Raw genomic sequence first — 23,422 nt, 5'->3', positions numbered from 1 at the left:
GATACAATTCCTGCCCCCGCACCCCCCCACCTCCATCACCAGCCCCACCGAAGCAGGCTTTCAGGCCTGTCTTCCCCTCCCCTGGGTCCCACTCGCTCTCTGGAGCCCTTTCCGTTAGCCCTCCCTACTAGTGCCCCACTGTCCCTTGGCGCCTGCCAGGGTATAATCTTGTGTGTTCCTTTTCCTTGGCAGAAGTAGGCACAGCTGGCAGGCAGGCAGTATTTTTGACCTGACTCAGGCTCAGGAATCAGGTGGCTCAGGTTGCCCAGTTTGATGACCTTCACTTCTAGAACCTGTGCCTGGCAGGAAGGGAGGAGTCAGAACTGAGGCCTGAAGCTGGGCCAAGTTGGACCTTCAGAATCACCTGGGACCCAGAAACATCTGTTAAGTGAAATGAGCGAGAGATCTGTGCACAAACTGCCAGAGTCATCCCAACTCCCGCCAAACCGAATGTGTAAGAGATTTGGGGGCAATTCTGTTATGTAGCCTGCCAGGCTGTCAGGACAGTTAGAGGCTAGGACATGAGCTAATTAAACCCAAGGGCCCAGGGAACCAGAACAGGGTGGAAACAAAAGCTCACCTGCCCTCCCCACACACGGGGCCCAAGAGGGCATTCAAAATGTGAACTTTAATAACAAACAGCAGTCAAGGTGGGGGTTCCCCAGGAACGAGAATAACGGAGCTGGTGCCGGAGGCCTCGAGGGTCCCCACTTCTTCTCCTCCAAGGCCTGGAGGTAGGGAGGCAGTGGCCCTCTGTAGAGGAGGGGCAGCACCGGGCACCATGTAATTCCATATATTTGGGGCCCTAAGACCCCAGATGCAGCAGCATGTGGAGCAGGGTGGCACCCTGCCGCACCCAGAAGGTCCTGGCAGGGTGTGCAGCCCAGGCCAGGCAGGCAAGCAGGCCACGGGCTGGGGGGTCAGATGCGGAAGCTTTCCTCTCGGCCATCGATGTGACGGAGCCGCAAGTAGACGTCTGTGCCAATGCCCTGCAAGGACTGCAGCCGAAGGGAACCCCCGAGGTACTCCGCGTAGGCCCGTGAGGTGGGCAGCCCGAAGCCGAAGCTAGGATGGGATGGGGGGGTGCGGGGGGAAGAACAGGACAGAAGCTTCAGAGCCTTGAGTCTCCTGGCCCCCCCCACCCCACTCCCCACTGTGGCCAGGTGGGGCCTCACCCGTGCATGGGCCCCGACTGGCCACCACTGTGCATGTCCAGGTGACCGAAAAGGGGGCTGATCCGGGGGTCCTGGGTGCTGGCCTCGGCCGTAGTGAAGTGGTAGTCCATAACCCGATCCAGGTCTTTGTGAGCAATTCCCCCGCCCCGGTCTGAAATCCTGGCAGGACGATGATAACATGAGCTTAGCTCAGTTTCGGTGGGGGCCTCACTACCTCCCAAGCAAAGAGTGCTAAGTCAGCCTTCCTGCCCCCTCCACCCAAAGACGGAATACGGTCCACCTGGACCCTTGGGCCTTGTTTTTTATAAGTGACATCCTTCCATCCTTACTTCTGCTGGGCCACTGGCTGCTTACACCTTCTCACAGGATTTTATGTTTATTCTCAAGCCAGCATCGTGGACTGGGTGGTCCTGATTCCACACTCCAGGCCTTTCAGTTGCTGACAAGCACAGAGCCCTGGAACCTGCAGCTGGCCCCAGATCCATTCATATCCAGCTCATGGCATTCTCAGAAACAAAGAGTATCTTGTCTCAGAGAGGGGCAGGTGCTGGCTCAAGGTCATACAGCAAGTCAGAAACAGTGCCTAGAACCCCTATATATCCCAGCCCAACTCCCACTCAGGGCAAACCTGATGACGAGATCAATATCATTGTTGGCGATGGTGATGACCACATCTGGGACATTGTAGGGAGTATCTAGGTGACTCTCCATTGTGGCTCTACGCAGGGAGGAAAGACCAGTAGGCAGTGGTATCCCAGCTTCACCCCTGTTCCTGTCTTGCCCCCTCCCAACATATCCAGCCAGCCCACCTCATGGCATTCTTGAGGAGCTCAGGCAGGATGTAGTCCAGTGGCATAGGGATGAAGGGGAAACGGGCAGCCACATGTCCATTGATGCGGACGCGGGGGGCATTGCCATACTTGTGCTCACACAGGCGTCTGTGGATAGGAGCAAGGGTTCAAACCTAGACCAGTGATTCTCAATGGAGGTGATTCTGCCCCACCACCCCTAGAGAAATTTTGAAATTTCTAGAGACATTTTTCCTGGCCATAGCCACTAGGAGTTGTATTTAGTAAAAGCCAGGCACCCTTCTAAAGATCCTAACAAGCACAAGACAGCTCCTAAGAATTATCTGACCCAAAATGTTAATTGTGCCACATGTGAGAAAGCCTGCCCTAGACCATGCCCTTGGCAAGGGCTCAGACCCAAGCCTTCTGGGCTGGAAGACCACCACCCCCTTAGCTGTTCTAGCCTCACCTGGCAAAGTCCACCCACTTTTCAATAATCTTCTTTGGTGACAGACGAGTGCAGATGATGCCAACAAAGTCGGGCTAGCAGGAGAAAGAAGGTCAAGACTAAGCAGCACCTTGACCCACACCTTAGCCACCACCAAATGTTTGCAATCTTTGGACCTCTGAGGCAGCCCCAAACCTCTCCCCAGGCCCTTGGCCCAGTCCCCAGCCCAAGGAGGTCCCTGGCTCAGTGCCCTCTGCCCCACCTGATAGGTTTCAGATCTCAGCACCCCACCTTGTCCTCATGCAGCGCCAGATGATGCGTGGCCAACATGCGGATCCCAAGCCTTGAAGTCAGTGTTTTGTCCAAGAAGTAGCGGACGAGCTTCTCATCCTGTAAAGAGTGGGGTCTCAAAAACTCTGTGCCTTTCCCAGGCCCCCCAGAAGGCATGGCCGCCCACTGTGCTACCCCTAACCTCTATGTGCTTCCGGCTCTCACGTAGGCCCTCAGCTAAGAGGGTCACCACATCCTTGTGGTCATCCAGCAGCTGTCGCACCAGCTGGCAGTACTGGGCCTCATCCGCCTGGTCCTTGATCTATAGGTCACAGAGTCATAAGCATGGATGTTCCAGCCCTGATCTCTCAGCCCCTCACCCTGCCCTGGCCCAGCCCTCACCGGAGGGAAGTCTGTCAGCTTCTGGAAGGCACGGATGTACAACTCGTGCTGCAAGGAAGAGGCGTGGGAATTCACAGGAGTGTTTTGGGCACTAGGTAGAGAACAGCCACCCATGCTTACGCATGGGGATTGCCATCCACCCCAATTCACTTGGTTTAAACCCCCATCATGGCCTTTTAAGCCTCCATGAATATTCAACTTTGGCCTCTGAAGGCTGGGATCTGAGTCTTATGTGGCTCTGAAACCTTTTGGCAGACAAGTCTCTGCCACTCTAGGCCCATCTCCCAATATATCCCGTGGGCAGTGGGCACATTTATCTAATAAGTTCCCCCTAGAGACACCCATGCCCCCTGAGACCACCTTACCACATGCAATATGGTGGGGTTGCAGCCAATGATAAAAGGAAGGCTACGGAAGCCCTTGATGCGGTGAGCGATCCTCACTGGCAACTCTTGCTGCAAATACCGGGCACTTTTCTAGAAAAGAAGAGGGAAGTCAGGGCCAGGACATGAGTGGTCGGGCCAGAGCTCCAGGGACCAAGAGAGAAATAGGGTGCAGAAATCTTACCAGAAGGTGGCTACCATCCTGAGAGCGGCCTGAATAGAGCATCATGGTCGGAGTGAGGCGGACTGAGGGCTGGAGGGGGCAGATGGGCTTTGAGCACTGGGTCTGCAACACCCCACCCCCACCTCATCCACCCCTTCCCTGGACAGCTGCGCACCTTCTCTGCTGCCACATCAATGGCCGACTGGTTGTAAAAGGAGGTGACAGTCTTGGAGCGTTCCCGCGCCATCTCCACGTGGTGTGTATCCGTGGCTGATGTGGAGCGGACCCGGAGCGACAGTGCAGGCCCCAGTAAGGGCCAGAGTGGAGGCCCGCTCCGGGAACCACTTCCCAACACAGATGCCAGCATCATCGTTCTGCTCTGCTCCTTTGTTTCTTTGTCAGACTAGGTGGCTGCTAGGGACGCAACCCCAAAACGGGGCAGAGGGGTGTGGGTCCGCAGGGTCTCTTCTCTGACTTCAGGGGCAACAGCAGGTCAAGGATGCTGACAAGCTCAGCCCCCAGGGAACAGTTCCCATCTGTCAGGGAAAGGGAAGGGGGAGTTGTAAGGATCCAATTCCAGACAACCAGCACCATCTCTCCACGTGGGCACTGGTATCATCAGACCTGGGTAATCTCTGCCCACCCATTCAACCACATCCCAAACATATACAGGCCAAGCCTGTACAACGTTGTTTCCCGGGGCAATTCTTCACCTTGAGGCTCTATCTGATGTTTGAAGGGTTGGGGATCCTCAGACTCATCCAGATCGAAAACAACGACCCCGCTCCCTAGGGTCCTAGGCACCCCCGTTCAGGGGGCGGGGTTGACCCCCCACTTAGCGCCTTTACACCTGGGCCCCTCGAGTGTTGCCTGCGTATGTGTGGCACACAGTATTGTGCCCCCGGCTGCCTCAAAGTAGCGGCCCGGGAGTCGCCGTCTGGGCTCCCCCTCCGCAGGGTCACTTGGTTCGGCCCGGATCCCCCCCATATGGTAGATGCCACCCCTGTCCACGCGCACGCCACAGTCCAGCGCAATGGCGGAGGCTACGGGCACGCGCCGCCAAGCCTCTGCAGGCAGGGTCGGCGCGGGTTGCTCCACTTACCGCGGTGCCAGGGCCAGGGCCAGGACCAGGGCCAGGGCCAGGGCCAGGGCCGAGGTCCGAGCGGAACGGCCAGCAGTCGACCGGCCACGGTAGACAAGCCGTCTGCGCCCTCTGCCGCTGTGACGTCGCGGGGGCTTTGGGGGCCCGGTGCCTCCTGGGAGTTGTAGTTTGGAGCCAGCCCATCCTGGCTACACCCGTGCGCCTGGACCCCCAAATAAATTCCACGGCTCCCTCCACAGGTCTCTTGGAGTTATTTGTGGTCGCCCTGGGTCCCTCTCTCCTGCCTTATGAAATGGGCTTCCTGGGAGCAAAATGGGAGAGGGCGGGAAGACCCATAGATGCAAAGCACACAGACTAAACCCTACCTGGGTTCCTTCCCTGCTGTCCCAACCTTCCCTTCCATCTCTTGACTCATTTATGGAAAATCAAACTGCTGGTTCAAACCACAGCTTGGCACTTACTAGCTGGGGCAATTTACTTAAACTGCTCAATCATTTAATTTCTATGTTGGAATAATAAGGATGTATCAACCTTGGTGGTGGTGTGTGGCTACGAGCGTTTATATATGTAAATTGCCTAGAACAGTGCCAAGCATGATTTAGCACTATGTGTTGGGTATGTTACTATTATTCACTCATACCTGCCACACTGATTGGGTAACTTCTCTGTGCCAGAAGAGGGGCTTGGGTATTGAATCAATTAAGTAGATCCTGCCCTACCCCAAAGAGAAAGACAGTTTCAGTGTCATTAATCCTGATGAGGGCTGCACAGGATGGAAGCACTCAATAGGGTCTGGTACAGGTGCAACATGAGTAGGACTCAGTCAGGAGCCTAAGCTGGAGTGGGAAGGGCATAGCAGGACAGAGAATAGCCTGGATAATCTGCTGATATACCTGCAGCCACGTGGAGGCTAGGAAGGATAAGGGCCCAATGGGGTGACCAGAACCCAACCATGAAAGGCAAGGAGCTTGCATTTGTCCTGAGGTACTAAGAAGTCACTGAATGGTTTTAATTCATCTGTTCATTAGACAGAACCCTCTGGCAATAGTGATTGGGAGGGTGGGAGTCGGTGAAACTAAATGCCGAGAGACCAGTGAAAAAGTAATTACCTTTTTTCAAGCAGGAGATGGTTGGGGCGAGACTTTTCAGTGTGTGTGTATGTACTTGTATTTGTACTGATTAGATTTTTCTTGACCGTGGTTATGTATTTTCTAAATATTTTTTAATTTTTTTTTAATATTTATTTTTGAGAGAGAGAGAGGTGCAGAGAGAGAGGGAGACTGAGGATCTGAGGTGGGCTCTGTGCTGACAGCAGAGAGAGCCCAATGTGGGGCTGGAACTCATGAACTGTGAGATCATGACCTGAGCCAAAATCTGATATTCAATCGACTAAGCCACTCAGGTGCCCCCCTTTTTTAAATTTTTAAATCAATACCTGGTTAAGTGAGGCAGGCAACATCTTTGGAGCCCTAAGTCTGTCTTTAAACTTCAGCAGAGGTGGTACCTTTCACTGTGGCTGACCTGCCTGAGGAATTGGGAGAAGGTGGGCGTACGGCTGAAGGCTCCCCGAGTCTCTGGATTTCCTCTGTTCCCCCCATCTCCACACCATTCCCTCCCTTTCTTTCTCACCACCGTGGCAACATCCCAGAATGGGGCCAGAAGGCCACTCAGCTCTGGAGGAAGGCACGGCTTGAGCTGGTGGAAGAAGGGAGAAGGAAGGGTGGTTCGGGTGAGGGGGACGGCACGCGCAGAGAAGCAAAGGACTCCGAGTGTTTCCAGTGTGCCAGAACTCGGCGCTCACGCGGCCGCGGCGTGGACCAAAGCACAGATGCGGGAGGCGTCTGGGCAGGGCTTCACCCCTTTTAACCCCGCGCGATAGACCAGGGCTAGGCCTTAGCTCGTTGCTGCCACCGAGCGGCGGACATTGGAAATACACCCCAGAGTTTCAATAATACAGAGCTCACCGTTGGCCAGGCACTCTTCTAAGAGCCTTATGTGTATTAATTTCATCTTCATAACAGCCCTCTGAGGCAGGTACTATTGTTATTCTCACTTTAAATAAAGATTAAAAGACTTATTCCCTCTTTCCTCTCTGTCCTTTCCTCCCACACGCACTGGCTCCAGCCACTCTGGCCTCCCTGTTGCTCCCTAAATATACCAGTAACATTCCACCTCAGAGCCTCTCACTGGCTTTCTCTCTGCCTGGAACACCCTTCCTCCAGATGTCCACATAGCTTACCACCTCACCTTGGTCAAGCTTCTGCTGAAATGTCAACTGAATGAAGCCCACCCTGACCATCCTCTTTAAAATTCCGGTCACCTGGGGCGCCGGTTAAGCCTCCAACTTCGGCTCAGGTCAGATCTCACGTTCGTGGGTTCGAGCCCCGTGTCAGGCTTTGTGCTGACAGCTAGCTCAGAGCCTGGAGCCTGCTTCCGGTTCTGTGTCTCCATCTCTCTCTGCCCCTCCCCCTCTCATGATCTGTCTCTCTGTATATCAAAAATAAATAAAACATTAAAAGAATTTAAAATAAAATTCTAGTCACCTCCATTCTCCTTGCTCTGCTCTACCTTTTATTTGTAGCACTTATCACTAACAACATACTGTACATTTTATGTATTTATTATATTAACTGCTCACTTTTTTCTCCTCTACTAAAATGTGAGACCAGAGCATGAATGTTTGTCTGTTTCCTAATTCATCCCAAGCTCCTAACATAATCCCCTGGCATATAACATGTGCTCAATAAACATTTTTTTAACATTTATTTATTTTTTGAGAGAGAGAGAGAGACAGCACAAGTTGGGGAGGGGCAGAGAGAGAGGGAGACACAGAATCCGAAGCAGGCTCCAGGTTCCGAGCTGTCAGCACAGACACAGAGCCGGATGCAGGGCTTGAACCCACAAACTGTGAGATCATGACCTAGGCCGTAGTTGGTGGCTTAACCAACTGAGCCACCCAGGTGCCCCTCAATAAACATTTGTTAAACAAACGAAGGAAATTGGTGGCTTTATTTTCTGAGCTATTGAAATGAGACACTACTGAAAGGCAGAAAGTGACAGAACTACATCTTCATTTTTTTTAAAGTAAGCTCCAGGACAGACGCTGGGTTTGAACTCACAACCTGGATCAAGAGTCTCATACTTTACCAACTGAGCCAGCCAGGCGCCCTACATCATTCTTTTTTGAAGGATCATTTTGATTGCAGTGTGGAGAATTAATCTGTGGATGAGGGACAAATATACCCGGGGACCAGTGAGGAGACAACTGCATTTATCTAGGTGGGAGGTGATGGTAGCTTGGACTGGAGTAGTGGGATTTCACAGGGATTGAGAAAGTAGTCCAAGAGGAGTAGCTTAGGCGGATGGAGGGGCCCTGTTTAAAATGGGAAACCAGGGGCGCCTGGGTGGCTCAGTCGGTTAAGCGGCCAGCTTCAGCTCAGGTCATGATCTCACGGTTCATGGGTTCGAGCCCCATGTTGGGCTCTGTGCTGACAGCTAGCTCAGAGCCTGAGGGCTGCTTCTCATTATGTATCTCCCCCTCTCTCTGACCCTCCCCTATTCCCACTCTCTCTCTGTCTCTCAAAAATAAATAAAGAACATAAAAAGATTAAAATAAAATAAAATGGGAAACCAAATCATGAGAGACTATTGAATACTGAACACGAACCAAGGGCTGAAGGGGGGGGAGGGGGTGATGGTCATGGAGGGGGGCACTTGTGGGGAGAAGCACTCGGTGTTATATGGAAACCAATTTGACAATAAACTATTATAAAAAATAAATAAATAAAAGAAAAAAAGAAAAAGAAATTAAAAAAAAATGGGAAACCCAGAAAAGGAACAGGTTTGGGGAAATGTCAGGGGTTTACTTTTGGGTGCATTGCATTGCATCTGATTGGCCTATGAGGCATCCAGACGGTGACATCCAAGAGGTGCTTCTATGGGGTTTGGAGCCCAGGAGAGAGATCTAAGCTCAGGTCAGAGGTTGGAAGTTGTGACCTATAGGGAGTAAGAGAAGAAACAGGGGAGAAAATAATGTTGCCCCACGTGGAAGTTTGTATTTCCAAAACTGGCCCACCCCACATGAACTTCTTAGAATATGACTTTGACATTTCTCAGATGAAGAGACGGAGTTCTGTGCACCTGAGTTGCCCCACTCAGTTGAGTGTCAGACTCTTGCTTTTGGTTCAGGTAGTGATCCCTGGGTCATGGGATCAAGCCCCGTGTTGAGCTCTGCACTGAGCGTGGAGTCTGCTTGGGATTCTCTCTCTCACTCTCTCTCTCTCTCTCTTTCCCTTCCTGTGCCCCTCCTCTCTCCCCTGCTTGTGTTCTCTCTCTCCAAAAAGAGAGAGAGAGAGAGAGAGAGAGAGAGAGAGAGAGATGGAGCTCCATGTTCCTCCCCTTGGAACTGAGGAGGCTTGTATAAGGGATTCTATGTGACTTGAAGTGTGGGTGGGCGGCTCAGTCTGTTAAGCTTCCAACTTCAGCTCAGGTCATGATCTCACAGTCTGTGAGTTCGAGCCCTGTATCAGGCTCTGTGCTGACAGCACAACTTGCTTCTGATTCTGTGTCTCCCTCTCTCTTTGCCCCTCCCCCACTCGTGTTTTGTCTCTGAAAAATGAATAAACCTTAAAAAATTTTTAAATAAAAGCCAATTCATAAAAAATGATGCAGCTTCCACTTGGCTCCCTGAAGCACTTGTACTAGAATCTTGAGCTGCCGTGGCAGCAGACTGACTGCCCCGGATGAATCCTCTATCACTGGGTAGCAAACTTTCACCACATAGCAGCTCAAAATACTAAACATTTAGTATCTCACACAGTTTCTTTGGAAGCAGGACTCTGGAAGCAGCTAAGCTAGACAGTTCTGGCTCATGGTCTCTCATGAGGTTGCAATCAGGATGTTGGTTAAAAGTACAGTCATCTGAAGGCTTGACTGGCGCTGGAGAATCCGTTTCCAGGGCGAATGTCTCACATGCTTGGCAAGTTAATGCTGGTTGTTGGTAAAAGGCTTCAGTTCCTTACTAGGCGGGCTGTTCCCTAGGGCCACACGGGGCTTGATCCCATCACCTAGGGATCGCTACCTGAACCAAAATGTGCCCGTAGAGCCGGTGATCTAAGAGCGAGCAAGATGGACGCTGTCATATCCTGGCTTAGCTGTGAAAGTGACACACTATAATTTCTGTCTTATCCTATGGGTTCAGGTCAGCCCTGCCTAGCATGGGAAGAGACTATACCATGGTGTGAATACTAGAAAATGGAAATCATCCAGAGCAATTTGAAAGCTGACTATTGTCGCCTGGGGGCTGCTATGCTGGGAGAAAGCCCAAACTAGTCCCTAGAGAGAGACTTGGGTCTTGAGACTACGAGAGAGAGAGAGAGAGAGAGAGAGAGAGAGAGAGAGAGAGGCTGCCTGGGTGGCTCAGTCAGTTAAGCATCTGATTTCAGCTCAGGTCATGATTTCATGGTTTCTGGGTTTGAGCCCCACACCCGGCTCTGGGTGGACAGCTCAGAGCCTGGAGCCCACTTTGGATTTTGTACCTCCCTCTCTCTCTGCCCTCTCCCACTCCCGTTCTTCTTCTTCTTCTTTTTTTTTTTTTTAACATTTATTTATTATTGAGAAACAGGGAGAGATAGAGCATGAGAGGGGCAGAGAGACAGGGAAACACAGAATCTGAAGCAGGCTCCAGGCTCTGAGCTGTCAGCACAGCCCGATGTGGGCTCAAACCCAAGAGCGGTGAGATCATGACATAAGTTGAAGTTGGACACTCAACTGACTGAGCCACCCAGGTGCCCCCCCACTCCCATTCTTTTTCTTTTTTTTAATGTTTTTATTTATTTTTGAGAGAGAGACAGCATGAGGGGAGGGTCAGAGAGAGAGGGAGACACAGAATCTGAAGCAGGCTCCAAGCTCTGAGCTAGCTGTCAGCACAGAGCCCAATGCGGGGCTTGAACCCATGAACCGTGAGATGATGACCTAAGCTGAAGTCGGACGCTTAACCGACTGAGCCACCCAGGCGCCCCCCCCACTCCCATTCTATCTTTCTCTCTCTCTCTCTCTCAAAAATAAATAAACATCAAAAAAAATTTTTTAAAGAAAGACAGAACTGTTAGGCTATGCCTCAAATACTTCAATCTCTCATTGTTCTAGCATTATCCATCATCTGACTACAACTATGGGAGCCAGACTTCTCAGCCAAAATTTTCTTTCCAAATTCCTAACCGATAAAATATGTAAGAGCAAATAAAATGACTGTTATCCTTTTAAGCTGTTCTTTTTTTGTGGTGATTTGCTGAACAGCAGTGTGTGCTCAATAATCCTCATCTTCTCGTATTGATACCATTCAGTCTCTTCCCACACTGAACAAGGCTGACCTGACCCCACAGGATAATGGAAAGAGACGAGAAACAGGCCTAAGTCCTAGCCCTCTGTATTGGTTTCCTATTACTGCTATAACAAATTATCACAAACTTAGTGGCTTAAAACAACATGAATCTATTATCTTATAGTTTATTTTTTCATTTAAAAAATATTTTATTTATTTTTGAGAGAGAGAGAGAGAGACAGTGTGAGCAGGGGAGGGTCAGAGAAAGAGGGAGACACAGAATCTGAAGACAGGTTCCAGGCTCTGAGCTAGCCATCAGCACAGAGTCTGATGCGGGGCTCAAACCCAAGAACCATGAGATCATGTGGCGTGGCCACATCCTGCTCCACCCCTGCTCAACTGACTGAGCCACCCAGGTGCCCTTGCCCTTTTTTACGTTTAAAAAATGTTTATTTTTTTTTTGTAATCCCTACACCTAAGGTGGGGCTCAAACTCACAACCCTGAGATTAAGAGTCTTGTGCTCTTCTGACTGAGCCAGCCAGGTGCCCCCCACCCCAGCCCTTTTTCACTTTTAAAGACTCGTGTGATTATATTGGACCCATAGGACAATCTTTTAAAACCACCAGATTAGGGGTGCCTGGGTGGCTCAGTCAGTTAAGCGTCCAACTCTTGATTTCAGCTCAGGTCATGATCTCACAGTTCAGGCTCTCGAACTCAATTTCATGAATCGGGCTCTGCGCTGAAAGCATGGAGCCCGCTTGGGGTTCTGTCTCCTCTTTGCCCCTCCTCTGTTCACTTTCTCTCTCTCAACATAAATAAACTTTAAAAAACGTTTATTAAAACCAGAAGATTAATAACCTTAATTCCATCTGCAACCTTAACTCTTGTTTGCCATGGAACCTGACATATCCACAGGTCCCAGGGATTAGAACATGGGCATCTTTGGAAGCTGTTATTCTACTAGGATGTTGCCTAGAAGAAGAGGAGTGCCTCTGAGAAGGAGCAGCCAGAGAGAGTGGCGAGCCATCAGGAGAGTGAAATATCGCAGAATCCAGAGAAAGAAAGTCCTGGGAAGGAGTGCTCAACAAGACTAATACTGTTAAGAGGTCAAGAATGATAAGAACTCAAAAATATTCATTGGAGGGGCACCTGGCAGGCTCAATAGGAAGAGCATGTGACTCTTGATCTCGAGGTGGTGAGTTTGAGTTCCGCACTCTGGGTTTAGAGATTACTAAAAAGTATATAGATATATACAGATATATCCATTGGATTTAGCATCCTGGTGATATCAGCCATTAGTTGTCAGGGGACCGTTTTGAGGCACGAGCTGGTTTATGATGTGCTGGACAGCAAGGAAGATGTGAGGAAGTACCGACTGGAAGCGTAAAATCTTCCCAAAAACTTGATTGTGAAGGGAGATTTGTCACTATTTTTAAAACGGGTAAAGAGAAGGGAGTTTCAATGCAGAGGAGAAGGAAGAAGAGGTATAGGAGAAATGGGTCATCAGTAGATGCCATTTCTTCAAGGGAAAGAGCACAGCTAGCCTATAGAACGAAGACTTGGAAAACAGGGACTGTTGGGTTGATCCAGATTCAGGTTTTGCCAGGTTGGCCCCACTATATAACAGAGGTTAGGATAATGTCAAGGGGTGGCGGTGGTGATGGAGCTGGGAATTTGAGGAAGAGAGAGACTGGTCGGCAGGAGGTGCTGGTGAGGCAGGAGGGAATGGCTGAGCTAGCACTGAGGATTGGAATTATAGTGCTAATAGTATCTGAAATAATAATTTTAGGGAAAATGCTGGTTCTTGATCGAACCACAGTATTCGCTGGATTCCCAGATCTAGGTCCTGGATGCTCCGATGCTTTGAACAGAGTTTGGCACAGCCTAAGCGCTATACTGTGAGCCACACTAATGTAATTTTTTTAACTCAGAGACTCCATTTCCCTTGAGGCGCTGCGGCCGCTCGGACTACAACTCCCATCATGCCTGACAGGCCTTGGCTCTGAAATTACCCCTAATTCCTAATCTAGTTTTTCAGTCCCAGCATTCCCCCCTGTTTTCCTACCCTGCCAGCACGACCATCAAGTACTACGAACAACCAGTGGATCAGGGAGCGCGAGACCAGGCAGGCCAATCGCCCAGTCAGAGAGGCGGGAGAGGGCGTGGCCACATCCTGCCCCGCCCCTGCTCCGTGGCTCTTTCCCTACTGCAGGCGACTCGAGAGATACCGTAGATCATGGGTGCTACCTGGGGGAACCCCGGCTGGGTGCGGCTCGCGCTCTGCCTCGCGGGTTTAGTGCTTTCGCTCTACGCACTGCACGTGAAGGCGGCGCGCGCCCGGGACCAGGATTACCGCGCGCTCTGCGACGTGGGCACCGCCATCAGCTGTTCGCGCGTCTTCTCCTCCAGGTGCGAGCGGGAGTAAAAGGCTTGGAGGACTGGGCTGCTTGTGCTGGTGGCCAGGTTGCCAGATGATTCTGGAGCCTGGGATCGAGATCCCTGAGAGCGGATGCACGGGGGCGGGGCTGCTCGAAGGGGCGTTGCCTGGCGAAACTGAGACAGGAGTGTGGGGCCTGGGGCAGATAGTGCTGGGCTCTGGGGTTATTATAGGGAGTAGCACATGGATCCTGATCCCAGGGAATAACGGTAACCGGGCAGGAGGGGGAATGGGATAGTGTATAGGGACTGATGATGGTCTTGAGGTCTTGGGGATGGCCATAACTGGGGATAAGGTGGTTAGGTCTGGCTATGCTTGAGGGCCTGGGGTTGACCGAATACAAAGGAGGGGAGTGGGTGGCCGGGGAGCTGGAGATATAGAGATCCAGGGCAGTAGGATTCTGCAGTGGATTCCCAGTCTCTGGTAACTCTATAAAGCCAGGTCAACTGTTCTATGTACCTTGCCATCTTAAGAATTATTGAAGGTCTAGGATGAAAAGAGGAGTGTATGGTGGAGCCACGGCCATGCCTGGCCTAGGGACAGAGGAAGATAGGGACAGTGACGTGGAATCCTGAGCTAGCCAGGAGATCCTCGACCCTTGGACTCACAAGGGCATGGGGGCGGGGGAGAGGGAAAGCACAGCCTGAGTGGCTTTTTGGAAATCACCCCTCTAGGACAGGGCCAAAGCACTGGGTTGGCACCCCTAACCTGAGCCCTCCCCTCCACCAGGTGGGGCCGGGGGTTCGGACTGGTGGAACATGTGCTCGGCCGGGACAGCATCCTCAATCAATCCAATAGCATATTTGGTTGCATATTCTACACATTACAGCTGTTGTTAGGTGAGTGGTCCCGCCCATTCCTTGCAGGCCCCACCTCTTCCTAACAGACCCCTTCCCCCTTGGCCAGTCCAGCCCCTTCCTTTATAATCTGGTGACCCAGACACTTGACAGCAAGCTGCTAATCACTGAACACCCTGGGATAGGAACTAAAAAAGTCTTTCACTTGGTTTACTTACTATCAGAGCCAAAAGCCCCCTTAAAGACTTCCTGAGGACTCCAGTTTTATGGAAAAGACTCAGAAGTTACTTTCTGGGAGGAATCCAAGGGCTACTTCTTTTTCATCTCATGTAGAACTCAGCAGGAAAATTCACTATTTGGGTTCCAGGGATTATTGAACAGATAGGAGGGCCAAGGCCTCTCATTTTAGAGACTCTTCCCCAGCAGCCCCAGATGTCTGGGTGGTATCATGAAGTCAAGGCAGTATTCTAGAAGTGGCCAGTCCCTGAAGCCCATACGTGAGCCTTGTCTGCCTTGCAGGTTGCCTCCGGGCCCGCTGGGCATCTATCCTGCTGGTGCTGAGTTCCCTGGTGTCTCTTGCCGGTTCTGTCTACCTGGCCTGGATCCTATTCTTCGTACTCTATGATTTCTGCATCGTTTGCATCACCACCTATGCCATCAATGTGGGCCTGATGGTGCTCAGCTTCCAGGCGGTCCAGAAACCCCAGGGCAAGGTCAAGGGGCACTGAGCCCTCACCCAAGCCAGCTGACCTCATGCTCTGCTTTGGCATGTGAGCCTTGCCCAAAGGGGCCGTGTCTGGGTCCTTATAAGAGTCTGCAACCTGACCCCACCATACTCCCACACAGGACAATGGACCAAATGTGCCACGCTCTTTCCTCAACCCTAGTGCCTTTGTCTCTGTCCCCAAGGACTGGTTTCCAAAGTTCTTGCCATTGCCCAAGCAGGGAAGGTTCTGAGCAATAAAATTTCTTACATAAATTAGCTAAGTCTGAGCCATCTGTCTGCAAGGGACCCTAGTGTTGAGCCTCCCCCAGTCTTCCTCCTCTGGACTGGAAGGATATGAGTCAGAGGGAGAGTGGAGGGCCTGCCTTGGAAGGGTGATTAGTCCCCTCTCCAGTGTGTGGAGTCAGCAAGACCTGGGGCGCCATCAGCTCCCACCCCGAGGAGGCAGGCTGGCGGCTTATCCCGGCTGCCCAGTGAGAGCCAGACTTTCTTTCCTGAGAAAGCCAAGCACACACTTGCAAGGGCAACATTCTGTGCATGCTTGCTGGGAAGTTCTTCCTCTGGTCTGACCTTAAGCTCTCCAGCTGCCTTATCTACCACCCAAAGCCAGTCCTGGAAGCCCTGGAGGATCAGGAACATGTTTTGAAAATGTTGTTTTATTTTTTCTGATATATACTAAGCATTTACATGCCAAGCACTGCTTAAGAATATGACATGTGTTGAGGTGTCTGGGTGGCTCAGTTGGTTAAGTGTCTGACTTCAGCTCGGGTCATGATCTCACGATTCGTGAGTTTGAGCCCCGTGTGGGGCTCTATGCTGACAGCTCAGAGCCTGGAGCCTGCGTTGGATTTTGCTTTTCCTTCTCTCTCTGCCCCTGCCCCTCTCACGTTCTGTCTCTCTCTTTCTCAAAAATAAATGAACATTATGGGGCACCTGGGTGGCTCAGTCAGTTAAGCGGCTGACTTCAGCCCAGGTCATGATCTCATGGATCGTGGGTTTGAGCCCCGTGTTGGGCTCTGTGCTCACAGCTAACTCAGAGCCTGGAGCCTGCTTCACATTATGTATCTCCCTCTCTCTCTGACCCTCCTCCACTCATGCTCTGTCTCTCTGTCTCTCTCTCTCTCTCAAAAATAAATGAACATTAAAAAAATTAAGAATATGACATGTGTTAACTCATGTAATCTTTATATATCCAGCTACATGAGCCATTATTATCCCTAGCCTGATGAGGAAACTGAGGTAGAGAGGGTAAGTAGTTTGCCTAAGATCACACAGCTAGTGCCGGGGAGGGGGTTAGGGAGCCCTCAGGATTTGACCTCACCTGGGCCATATGGCTCCAGTGTTTAGTATTTAATGTTTTTTAATGTTTTATTTATTTTTCAGAGACAGAGACAGAGTACAAGTGGGGTGGGGGGGGGGGGGAGCAGAGAGAGGAGACACAGAATTGGAAGAAGGTTCCAGGCTCTGAGCTGTCAGCACAGAGCCCAGCGCAGGGCTTGAACCCATGAACTGTGAGATCATGACCTGAGCCAAAGTTGGACACCTAACCGACTGAGCCACCCAGAAGCTGCACCACTGTCTATGCTCTTAACACAGCTGCCTCTGTGTTGGGGTCAGGGTTCCTGACCAGTTTGGGCTGGCCTGAGTTAGAAGTCAGAAAGAGAAAAAGGATGCAGCTTGAGTGTTCTCCCCTCCGGACTGAGTCTTCCACCACCTGCAAGAAACGTGGGCACCACTGTAACACTGTTTCCTGGGAAGGCAGCAGAGAGGTGTTGAGATTTGCTAGTCTCATTGCCAGGAAGTAGCAGAGAGCCCTGGCCCTCAGTACTCAGCCCTACACATACTGCCGCTAAAGCAAGACGGGAGAAGGTATGTGAAACCCACCTGCGTGTGGGCCTGGGAGAGAGGTGGGGGAGCTGAAGTAGAGGGAGACCTGGGCCGGTCTGCCCACAGTGTCCTTCCCAGTTCCCAGAGGACGACTTCCATGCCGGGCGCAAGTTTATTCTTTTTTTTTTTTTTTAATGTTTTGTATTTATTTTTGAGAGACAGAGAGAGACAGCACGAGCAGGGGAGGGCCAGAGAGAGAGAGGGAGATACAGACTCTGAAGCAGGCTCCAGGCTCTGAGCTAGCTGTCAGCACAGAGCCCGACGCAGGGCTCGAACCCATGAACCGTGAGATCATGACCTGAGCTGAAGCCGGATGCTTAAACGACTGAGCCACCCAGGCACACCCCCCCCTATTTTTATGTCTTTATTTTTTTTATTTTTTAAAACTTCTTTTTATGTCTTTATTTTATTCTGAGAGACAGAGAGTGAGTGGGGGAGAGGCAGAGAGAGAGGAAGACACAGAATCCGAAGCAGGCTCCAGGCTCTGAGCTAGCTGCTAGCACAGAGCCCAACGCGGGGCTCGAACCCATGGACTGTGAGATCATGACCTGAGCCAAAGTCCGACACTCAACTGACTGAGCCACCCAGGCGCCCCGGTCTTTATTTTATTTTTGAGAAAGAGAGAGAGAGAGAGGCAGAGAGCCAGCGGGGTAGGGGCAGAGAGAGAGGGAGACACAGAATCCAAAGCAGGCTCCAGGCTCTGAGCTAGCTGCCAGCACAGAGCCCGACGTAGGGCTCGAACCCACAGACTGTGAGATCATGACCTGAGCTGAAATCGGACACCCAACCGACTGAGCCACCCAGGCGCCCCTATGCTGGACTTTTAAATATTTTTATATATTAAATATATATATATATATTCAATTCTGAGTTTTTCATACAAAACACATAGGGGTTAACTGTCCAAGGTCAAGATCACTCATGTAGTAAGTGGGGGAACTGGGAGTTGAACCAAGGCAGTCTGGCCATGGCTGAGGCCCAGAGAGGGGTGGTGAATGGCCCAGGGTAACACAGTCACAACCCCAGAGCTAGGAGCTGCTGGCTCCCTTCTGGCACCTGACTCAAGCCAACTGGGGGCGGAGCAGAGGTGGAGCTAGGGAGACCCAGCTTGGCCTCTCTGAAAACCAGAGTACAGGCGGCAGAGTGGCCTGGAGCAGCATGAAGCAGAGCTGGGGACCAGAGCTGCTCATCCTGGGAGCGGTGGTCCTCCTGGAGGGTGAGCCACCCATGTTTGGGTAGGGGAGTGGTACGGTAGGTGTTCAGGGGCTGCCCTCTGCCCAGCAGCCTGGCAGCCTGGTGTATGTGAGAGGGGGCATGCCTATGGGAGCGACAGTCTGCCTGTGGCGATGTAACCGTGTCCGGCCGTGTATCAGATGAGGTGTATGTGGCCACGTATATCAAGATGGGTGTGATTTTCTTAGGCTAGATTATAATCTATGTCTGCAGTCATTATGTCTGTGTGTGTACCTTGTGCCCATCTGCCTCTCTGCTTCCAGAATGACCTTCGGCAATTTCTGGGGGCCCTTTGGCCTCAGTCTCCCCATCCCTCCTGGCCCAGGAGGGATGGGGAAGAGGCAGCGCAGAGGATCCTTTGGTAAAGTCTCTGGTGGTTTGTGGGAAGGGGGGAGGAGGGGGTCTGAGTCGTCAGAACAAGGGTGGGGTGAGTCTCCATCTCTTGGAGCCCTCCCCCACTCGGACATGACGTCACTGGCCTCTAATCCTCCCTCTTAAGCATTCACGGCTGAGGGCACAATTAAGCTAATGCTCTCCACATATACAGGCCGCCTCCATGACTCAGTGGCGGGGGCTGGAGTGAGGGGATCTGAAGCCCGCAGGAAGGTTGGACTCGTCCCAAAATGAACCCTGGCCCTGCTTCTCAGGCCCAGGAGTGCTGAGCAAAGCTGAAGGAGGAGAATTAATTACTGAGTGTACGCTCTGAATTGGTTCCAATAAAAGCTGTTTCTTCACCTCATATATTTTCTTTCTGGGAGGGGCTGGTAAGGTAGCCACATAGTCATAGGCAAGGACCCTGGGCCCATCCCCCAAAACCTATCCCTTTCGCCAAGGCTGGACCAGGCAGGTAAGGCTCCCCCAAGTCTCACTTGTGTCTCTCTCTTCCCAGGTCTTCAAGCAGCTCAGCACGGTAAGCTTTGGGGCCAGGCCTTCCTTGGGTCTGGCTTGGGCCTGTGGTGAGGACAGGACAGGGACCTTCTGTCAGTCTGATCCACCCCTCTCCGCAGTATGTGGGCAGCGCGGCCCTGGCCCCCCCGAGCCTCAGGAGGGCAACACGGTACGTGGGGAGTGGCCGTGGCAAGCCAGTGTGAGGAGGCTCGGGGTCCACATCTGCAGCGGATCCCTGGTGGCGGACACCTGGGTCCTCACTGCTGCCCACTGCTTTGAAAAGTGAGTCATGGCTGGGGTCAGAGTTCCTGACTTTTGGGGGTGGGGTGGGGTGGGGTGATTAGGTCCCCAAACTCTATAAAACTGATCCCTGCCCGTAGAATCACAAAGTACCATTTACTGAACGTATGCCATGTGCCAGGGATACATTATCAAGTTAATCGTAACCTTTCGTGGTAGAAGACTTACAAATGAGAAAACGGAGGTTGGGAGAGGGAAGGACCTTGCGTAAAGCTCTGGGCTGATTTTTGTCCATCTTTCACCTACCTGGTGGTGTCCCCCATGGAGTCACTGTCTCCCTTTGCATTCAATGCCTCGGCCTCATCCCTCCCCTTCCAGGGCAGCACTGACAGAACTGAACTCCTGGTCAGTTGTCCTGGGTTCTCTGCACCGTGAAGGGCTGAGCCCAGGGGCCGAGGAGGTGGGGGTGACTGCTCTGCAGCTGCCGAGGGCCTATAACCACTACAGCCAGGGCTCAGACCTGGCCCTGCTCCGGCTCGCCCACCCCGTGGCCCACATGCCCCTCTGCTTGCCCCAATCTACTCATCGCTTTCCTTTCGGGACCTACTGCTGGGCTACTGGTTGGGATCAGGACACCAATGATGGTAAGTGCTGTCCCAGACTGAAGCTCAGAGAGGCACTATGCTTGCCCAAGGTCACACAGCCTCAGCTGCCAATTGTCCTTGTGCTCGGTCTCCCTTGTACCCCCCCCCCTCCGCCCCCGCCAATTCCCTTTCTTTTGCCAGCTCCCAGGTCACTACGGAATCTGCGCCTGCGTCTAATCAGCCGCCCCACGTGTAATTGTCTCTACAACCGGCTGCACCAGCGGCTGCTGGCCAGCCCAGCTCGGCCTGGGATGCTGTGTGGGGGCGCCCAGCCTGGGGTGCAGGGGCCCTGTCAGGTCTGATGGGAAAGATGAGAAGGGAGCAGAAAAGGAGGAGGTCTAGCCCTGGGCTGGGTGTTTGAACTTTAGGGCTGGATGGACATGCCGCTGTTAAAGGGTGTCTGTCCATGGCTGGGGCTGAAGTATCAATACTTGACTCCTTTTCCCGACTCCAGGGAGATTCTGGGGGCCCCGTGCTGTGCCGTGAGGCTGACGGACATTGGGTTCAGGCTGGGATCATCAGCTTTGCGTCAAGCTGTGCCCAAGAAGACACGCCTGTGCTTCTGACCAACACGGCGGCTCATAGCTCCTGGCTGCAGGCTCGAGCTCAGGGAGCAGCCTTCCTGTCCCAGAACCCAGAGATCCCGGAGATCAGTGATGAGGACAGCTGTGTAGGTATGAGCAGGGGATGTTAGGAGTGGGACGTGTTCTGGGAAGCAGACAGAAGCACAGTGACGTCAGTTTCAGCTCAGAACAGAGAACTGGTACGGGGCATTCACACGTTGCCAGGGGCCTACTAACGGGGCATTTAAGGCCCCTTTCAGCCTCTAAAAGGGGAACCATCCCATTTCAGGGCTGAGGGGCACAAATACTGCAGAACTTTGTGCATTTAGAGTATAGGTATGAAGAGGGACCTCAGACCTGACTGAAGGTTGTGGGGGTAAGCTGCCAGTTTCCAAGCAGGGGCCCAGGGGGATTGGACAGGGCAGGGTTCCCACTCAGGATTCTGGCATTAAGTGACTAACATGTAAATTGCATGCAAAATTATTCCTGGGAGGGAAACTGTTTCTTGATGGTTAAGAGTAGTACCAGTGAGCCAGGAATTCTGGGGCCAGTCCAAGCCCGTAGGGGCAGACTGTTGGGATGGGAGAATGATGAGCAGGGCCACTCCCATAAGGCCAGACCATCAGGGTTTAAAAGTTTAGGGCCTTCCTGGCTTTTGAGTCTCAAGTCGGTTACCTGCCTGTGGTTGGTTACTGAGCTAGAAAATCACTTAGCCTCTCTGGAACTTTGGTTACTTCGGGAATGAGGGTAACAAAATCCAACTTAAGAGGATATTGTGAGGATTTGATGGTACGTGGGAAGCGCTTAGCACAGGGCCAGGCATGCAGTGAGCACTTAGCAAGAAGGCAGATGATGTAATCTGTCTGTTCCAGCCTGTGGATCCTTGAGAGGAGGAGGTCCCCAGGCAGGAGCTCCCTCCCCATGGCCCTGGGATGCCAGGCTGAAGCACCAGGGGAAGCTAGCCTGTGGTGGAGCCCTGGTGTCAGAGGAGGTAGTGCTGACTGCTGCCCACTGCTTCATTGGGTGAGCCACGTCTCTCCTGCCTCATGCCTCCGCCCTCGCCGGCAGCCCTGCCACTCGATGCTGTCAATGATGCCTCTCTGCACAGGCGCCAGACCCCAGAGGAATGGAGCATAGGGCTGGGGGCCGGGCCAGAGGAACGGGGCCTGAAGCAGATCATCCTGCATGGGGCTTATACCCACCCAGAAGGGGGCTACGATGTGGCACTCCTGCTGCTGGCCCAACCTGTGACACTGGGCCCCAGCCTTCGGCCCCTCTGCCTGCCATATGCCGACCACTACCTGCCTGATGGGGAACGTGGCTGGGTCCTGGGGCTGCCCCGCCAAGAAGCAGGTGTGTAGGACAGGCCCACCCCAGCTGTCCGTCCATCCTAGAGGCTGTTGGGGCAGCTGGGTCTTCTCCCTTGCCCTATAGGTGCCAGCTCCCCTCAGACAGTGCCTGTGACCCTCCTGGGACCCAGGGCCTGCAGCCGGCTGCACTCAACTCTTGGGAGCAACAATATCCCCATTCTGCCAGGGATGGTGTGTACCAGTGTTGTGGGTGAGCCGCCCCACTGTGAGGTGAGCCTGTCCCCCAAACCTTATTCCACAGACCCCCTGGCATCTTTATCCTGGAACTCACAGACAGACCTTCTGTCAGGCTTGGCCTCTGGACCTGCCTCTCACTTGAAATTGGGCCATCCTGCCAACTGGCTCCCAAATAGCCAGAGCCTCATCCCAGCCCCTAGCCCCTTCTGCCCCCACGGCTGCCTAGGGAAGTCACCCAGTGTCACCCGACTCCTGACAGGGCCTGTCTGGGGCACCGCTGGTGCACGAGGTGAGGGGCACATGGTTCCTGGCGGGGCTACACAGCTTTGGAGATGCCTGCCAAGGGCCTGCAAGGCCTGCGGTCTTCGCGGCACTTCCCGCCTATGAGAACTGGGTCAGCAGTTTGGACTGGCAGGTCTATTTTGCTGAGGAGCCGGAGCCCGAGGCAGAGACTGGAAGCTGCTTGGCCAACATGAGTACGTGGCCCTCTCCAGACCCATTCTCTCTCAATCCGGGCAGAGAGCTGTTCCGAGCCCCCTCTAGCTGCCCTGGGTGGGGCGGTGGACAAAATTCTGGCTCCTCATCATTGTGACTTGGAGCAGGGCTCACAACCTCTTCCATCCTCAGTTTTCTCATCTCTTACGGGGATTAAGTAGCACCTTTTTCCTCTTCCTTCCAGGGAGGGAGGGAAGTTTTGAGATGAGGCCAACCCCACCCTCCTTCCTCTTCCTGACAGGCAAACCAGCTGGCTGTTGACAGGTGGCGCTGGGATGCTGCAGGCGCAGAGAGACAACTCCTGCGTCACTGCCCCTGTCCCTCTCCCATTCCCCCCACGCACGCGTGGTTCCGGGCACTGGGGCAGGCCCAACAGCCCAGTGGGGCTCTGGGAAGGAGCGCCTGGACCAGCGACTGCCCCTACTCCCCACCCTGCCGGCCAGGGACATGTCACCGGTGGCTGCCTCCCCGCGCCCAGCTCTGCAGCACCCAGCTCTGCAGTCCGACGCAGGCGTCCCCAGCCCTCCCTAGTCTCCGTCCCCTCAGATAGGATCACACCAGTCACTTACTCTGAAAATTTCTTTTTTTTGGGCGGAGCAATTTTCCTTTTTTTTTTAACTTAAATAAATTGTTACAAAATAGACTTTAGAAAATAAGTTACAAATTATAGCAAAAGGCTCCCCTTCCACAGGCAACATTCCCACCTGTGGCTCTCTGAATCCACCTCTCCCTGGCGTTGGAATCTGGCTGGTGACAGTGGACCCACATTGTGGCAGCATCTGGCACCGGGTTTCTTGCAGGGCTGGTCATAGGGAAGAGCATAATGACAAAGGCTGGGGAAAAGACAGCCTGCAAGGACAGGGACATGAGGAACGCCTTACCCCCTCCATGGGCAAGAAGCCAGATGTGGGTC

General features: G+C 52.7%; 3 protein-coding genes across 9 annotated transcripts; 2 read left to right on the top strand and 1 right to left on the bottom strand.

Moving 5' to 3' along the window:
- Window positions 1–608: 608 nt before the first annotated feature.
- On the bottom strand, window positions 609–4,858 carry BCKDK (branched chain keto acid dehydrogenase kinase). 2 transcript variants are annotated; one of them, XM_029947435.1, is made up of 12 exons: window positions 4,732–4,858; window positions 3,805–4,165; window positions 3,651–3,719; window positions 3,449–3,559; window positions 3,084–3,131; window positions 2,884–3,003; window positions 2,703–2,801; window positions 2,433–2,506; window positions 1,985–2,113; window positions 1,804–1,893; window positions 1,176–1,334; window positions 609–1,065 (listed from the first exon to the last, which is right to left on the bottom strand). In XM_029947435.1, exons 2-12 carry the CDS (start codon window positions 3,997–3,999, stop codon window positions 921–923), a joined length of 1,239 nt encoding a protein of 412 aa, XP_029803295.1. In that variant the 5' UTR covers window positions 4,000–4,165; window positions 4,732–4,858; the 3' UTR covers window positions 609–920. The 2 variants fall into 2 exon arrangements, with proteins under 2 accessions (XP_029803295.1, XP_029803296.1); XM_029947436.1 differs by lacking the exon at window positions 3,084–3,131.
- Window positions 4,859–13,113: 8,255 nt separating this feature from the next.
- VKORC1 (vitamin K epoxide reductase complex subunit 1) lies at window positions 13,114–15,270 on the top strand. 2 transcript variants are annotated; one of them, XM_029947973.1, is made up of 3 exons: window positions 13,165–13,463; window positions 14,221–14,330; window positions 14,808–15,270. In XM_029947973.1, exons 1-3 carry the CDS (start codon window positions 13,291–13,293, stop codon window positions 15,014–15,016), a joined length of 492 nt encoding a protein of 163 aa, XP_029803833.1. In that variant the 5' UTR covers window positions 13,165–13,290; the 3' UTR covers window positions 15,017–15,270. The 2 variants fall into 2 exon arrangements, with proteins under 2 accessions (XP_029803834.1, XP_029803833.1); XM_029947974.1 differs by lacking the exon at window positions 14,221–14,330 and having other exon boundaries at window positions 13,114–13,463; window positions 14,808–14,913.
- A 2,450-nt stretch (window positions 15,271–17,720) lies between these two features.
- PRSS53 (serine protease 53) lies at window positions 17,721–23,101 on the top strand. Of its 5 annotated transcripts, XM_029948968.1 has the most exons (11): window positions 17,721–18,115; window positions 19,022–19,042; window positions 19,140–19,302; window positions 19,639–19,904; window positions 20,046–20,200; window positions 20,359–20,578; window positions 21,340–21,490; window positions 21,576–21,820; window positions 21,902–22,047; window positions 22,274–22,490; window positions 22,751–22,870. In XM_029948968.1, exons 1-11 carry the CDS (start codon window positions 18,058–18,060, stop codon window positions 22,768–22,770), a joined length of 1,662 nt encoding a protein of 553 aa, XP_029804828.1. In that variant the 5' UTR covers window positions 17,721–18,057; the 3' UTR covers window positions 22,771–22,870. The 5 variants fall into 5 exon arrangements, with proteins under 5 accessions (XP_029804828.1, XP_029804826.1, XP_029804825.1 ...); XM_029948966.1 differs by having other exon boundaries at window positions 19,639–20,200; XM_029948965.1 differs by lacking the exon at window positions 22,274–22,490 and having other exon boundaries at window positions 19,639–20,200; window positions 22,751–23,101.
- Window positions 23,102–23,422: the final 321 nt, after the last annotated feature.

This window comes from Suricata suricatta, chromosome 8 (assembly GCF_006229205.1).
Source record: "Suricata suricatta isolate VVHF042 chromosome 8, meerkat_22Aug2017_6uvM2_HiC, whole genome shotgun sequence".
Taxonomy (NCBI): Eukaryota; Metazoa; Chordata; class Mammalia; order Carnivora; family Herpestidae; genus Suricata; species Suricata suricatta.
The sequence above is the reverse complement of the archived record's forward strand: the minus strand, read 5'-3'. Positions and strand labels throughout refer to the sequence as shown.

Coding starts and splice junctions, on each gene's coding strand:
- BCKDK (XM_029947435.1), bottom strand. CDS start 3,999: ATGATGCTGGCATCTGTGTTGGGAAGTGGTTCCCGGAGCGGGCCTCCA. Junction 2,507..2,702: donor TGGCGCTGCATGAGGACAAG/GTGGGGTGCTGA, acceptor TTCTCCTGCTAG/CCCGACTTTGTTGGCATCAT. Junction 1,066..1,175: donor CAGTCGGGGCCCATGCACGG/GTGAGGCCCCAC, acceptor ATCCCATCCTAG/CTTCGGCTTCGGGCTGCCCA.
- VKORC1 (XM_029947973.1), top strand. CDS start 13,291: ATGGGTGCTACCTGGGGGAACCCCGGCTGGGTGCGGCTCGCGCTCTGC. Junction 13,464..14,220: donor TCGCGCGTCTTCTCCTCCAG/GTGCGAGCGGGA, acceptor CCCCTCCACCAG/GTGGGGCCGGGGGTTCGGAC. Junction 14,331..14,807: donor CACATTACAGCTGTTGTTAG/GTGAGTGGTCCC, acceptor TCTGCCTTGCAG/GTTGCCTCCGGGCCCGCTGG.
- PRSS53 (XM_029948964.1), top strand. CDS start 18,058: ATGAAGCAGAGCTGGGGACCAGAGCTGCTCATCCTGGGAGCGGTGGTC. Junction 18,116..19,021: donor AGCGGTGGTCCTCCTGGAGG/GTGAGCCACCCA, acceptor CTCTCTTCCCAG/GTCTTCAAGCAGCTCAGCAC. Junction 20,201..20,358: donor GGGTGCAGGGGCCCTGTCAG/GTCTGATGGGAA, acceptor TCCCGACTCCAG/GGAGATTCTGGGGGCCCCGT.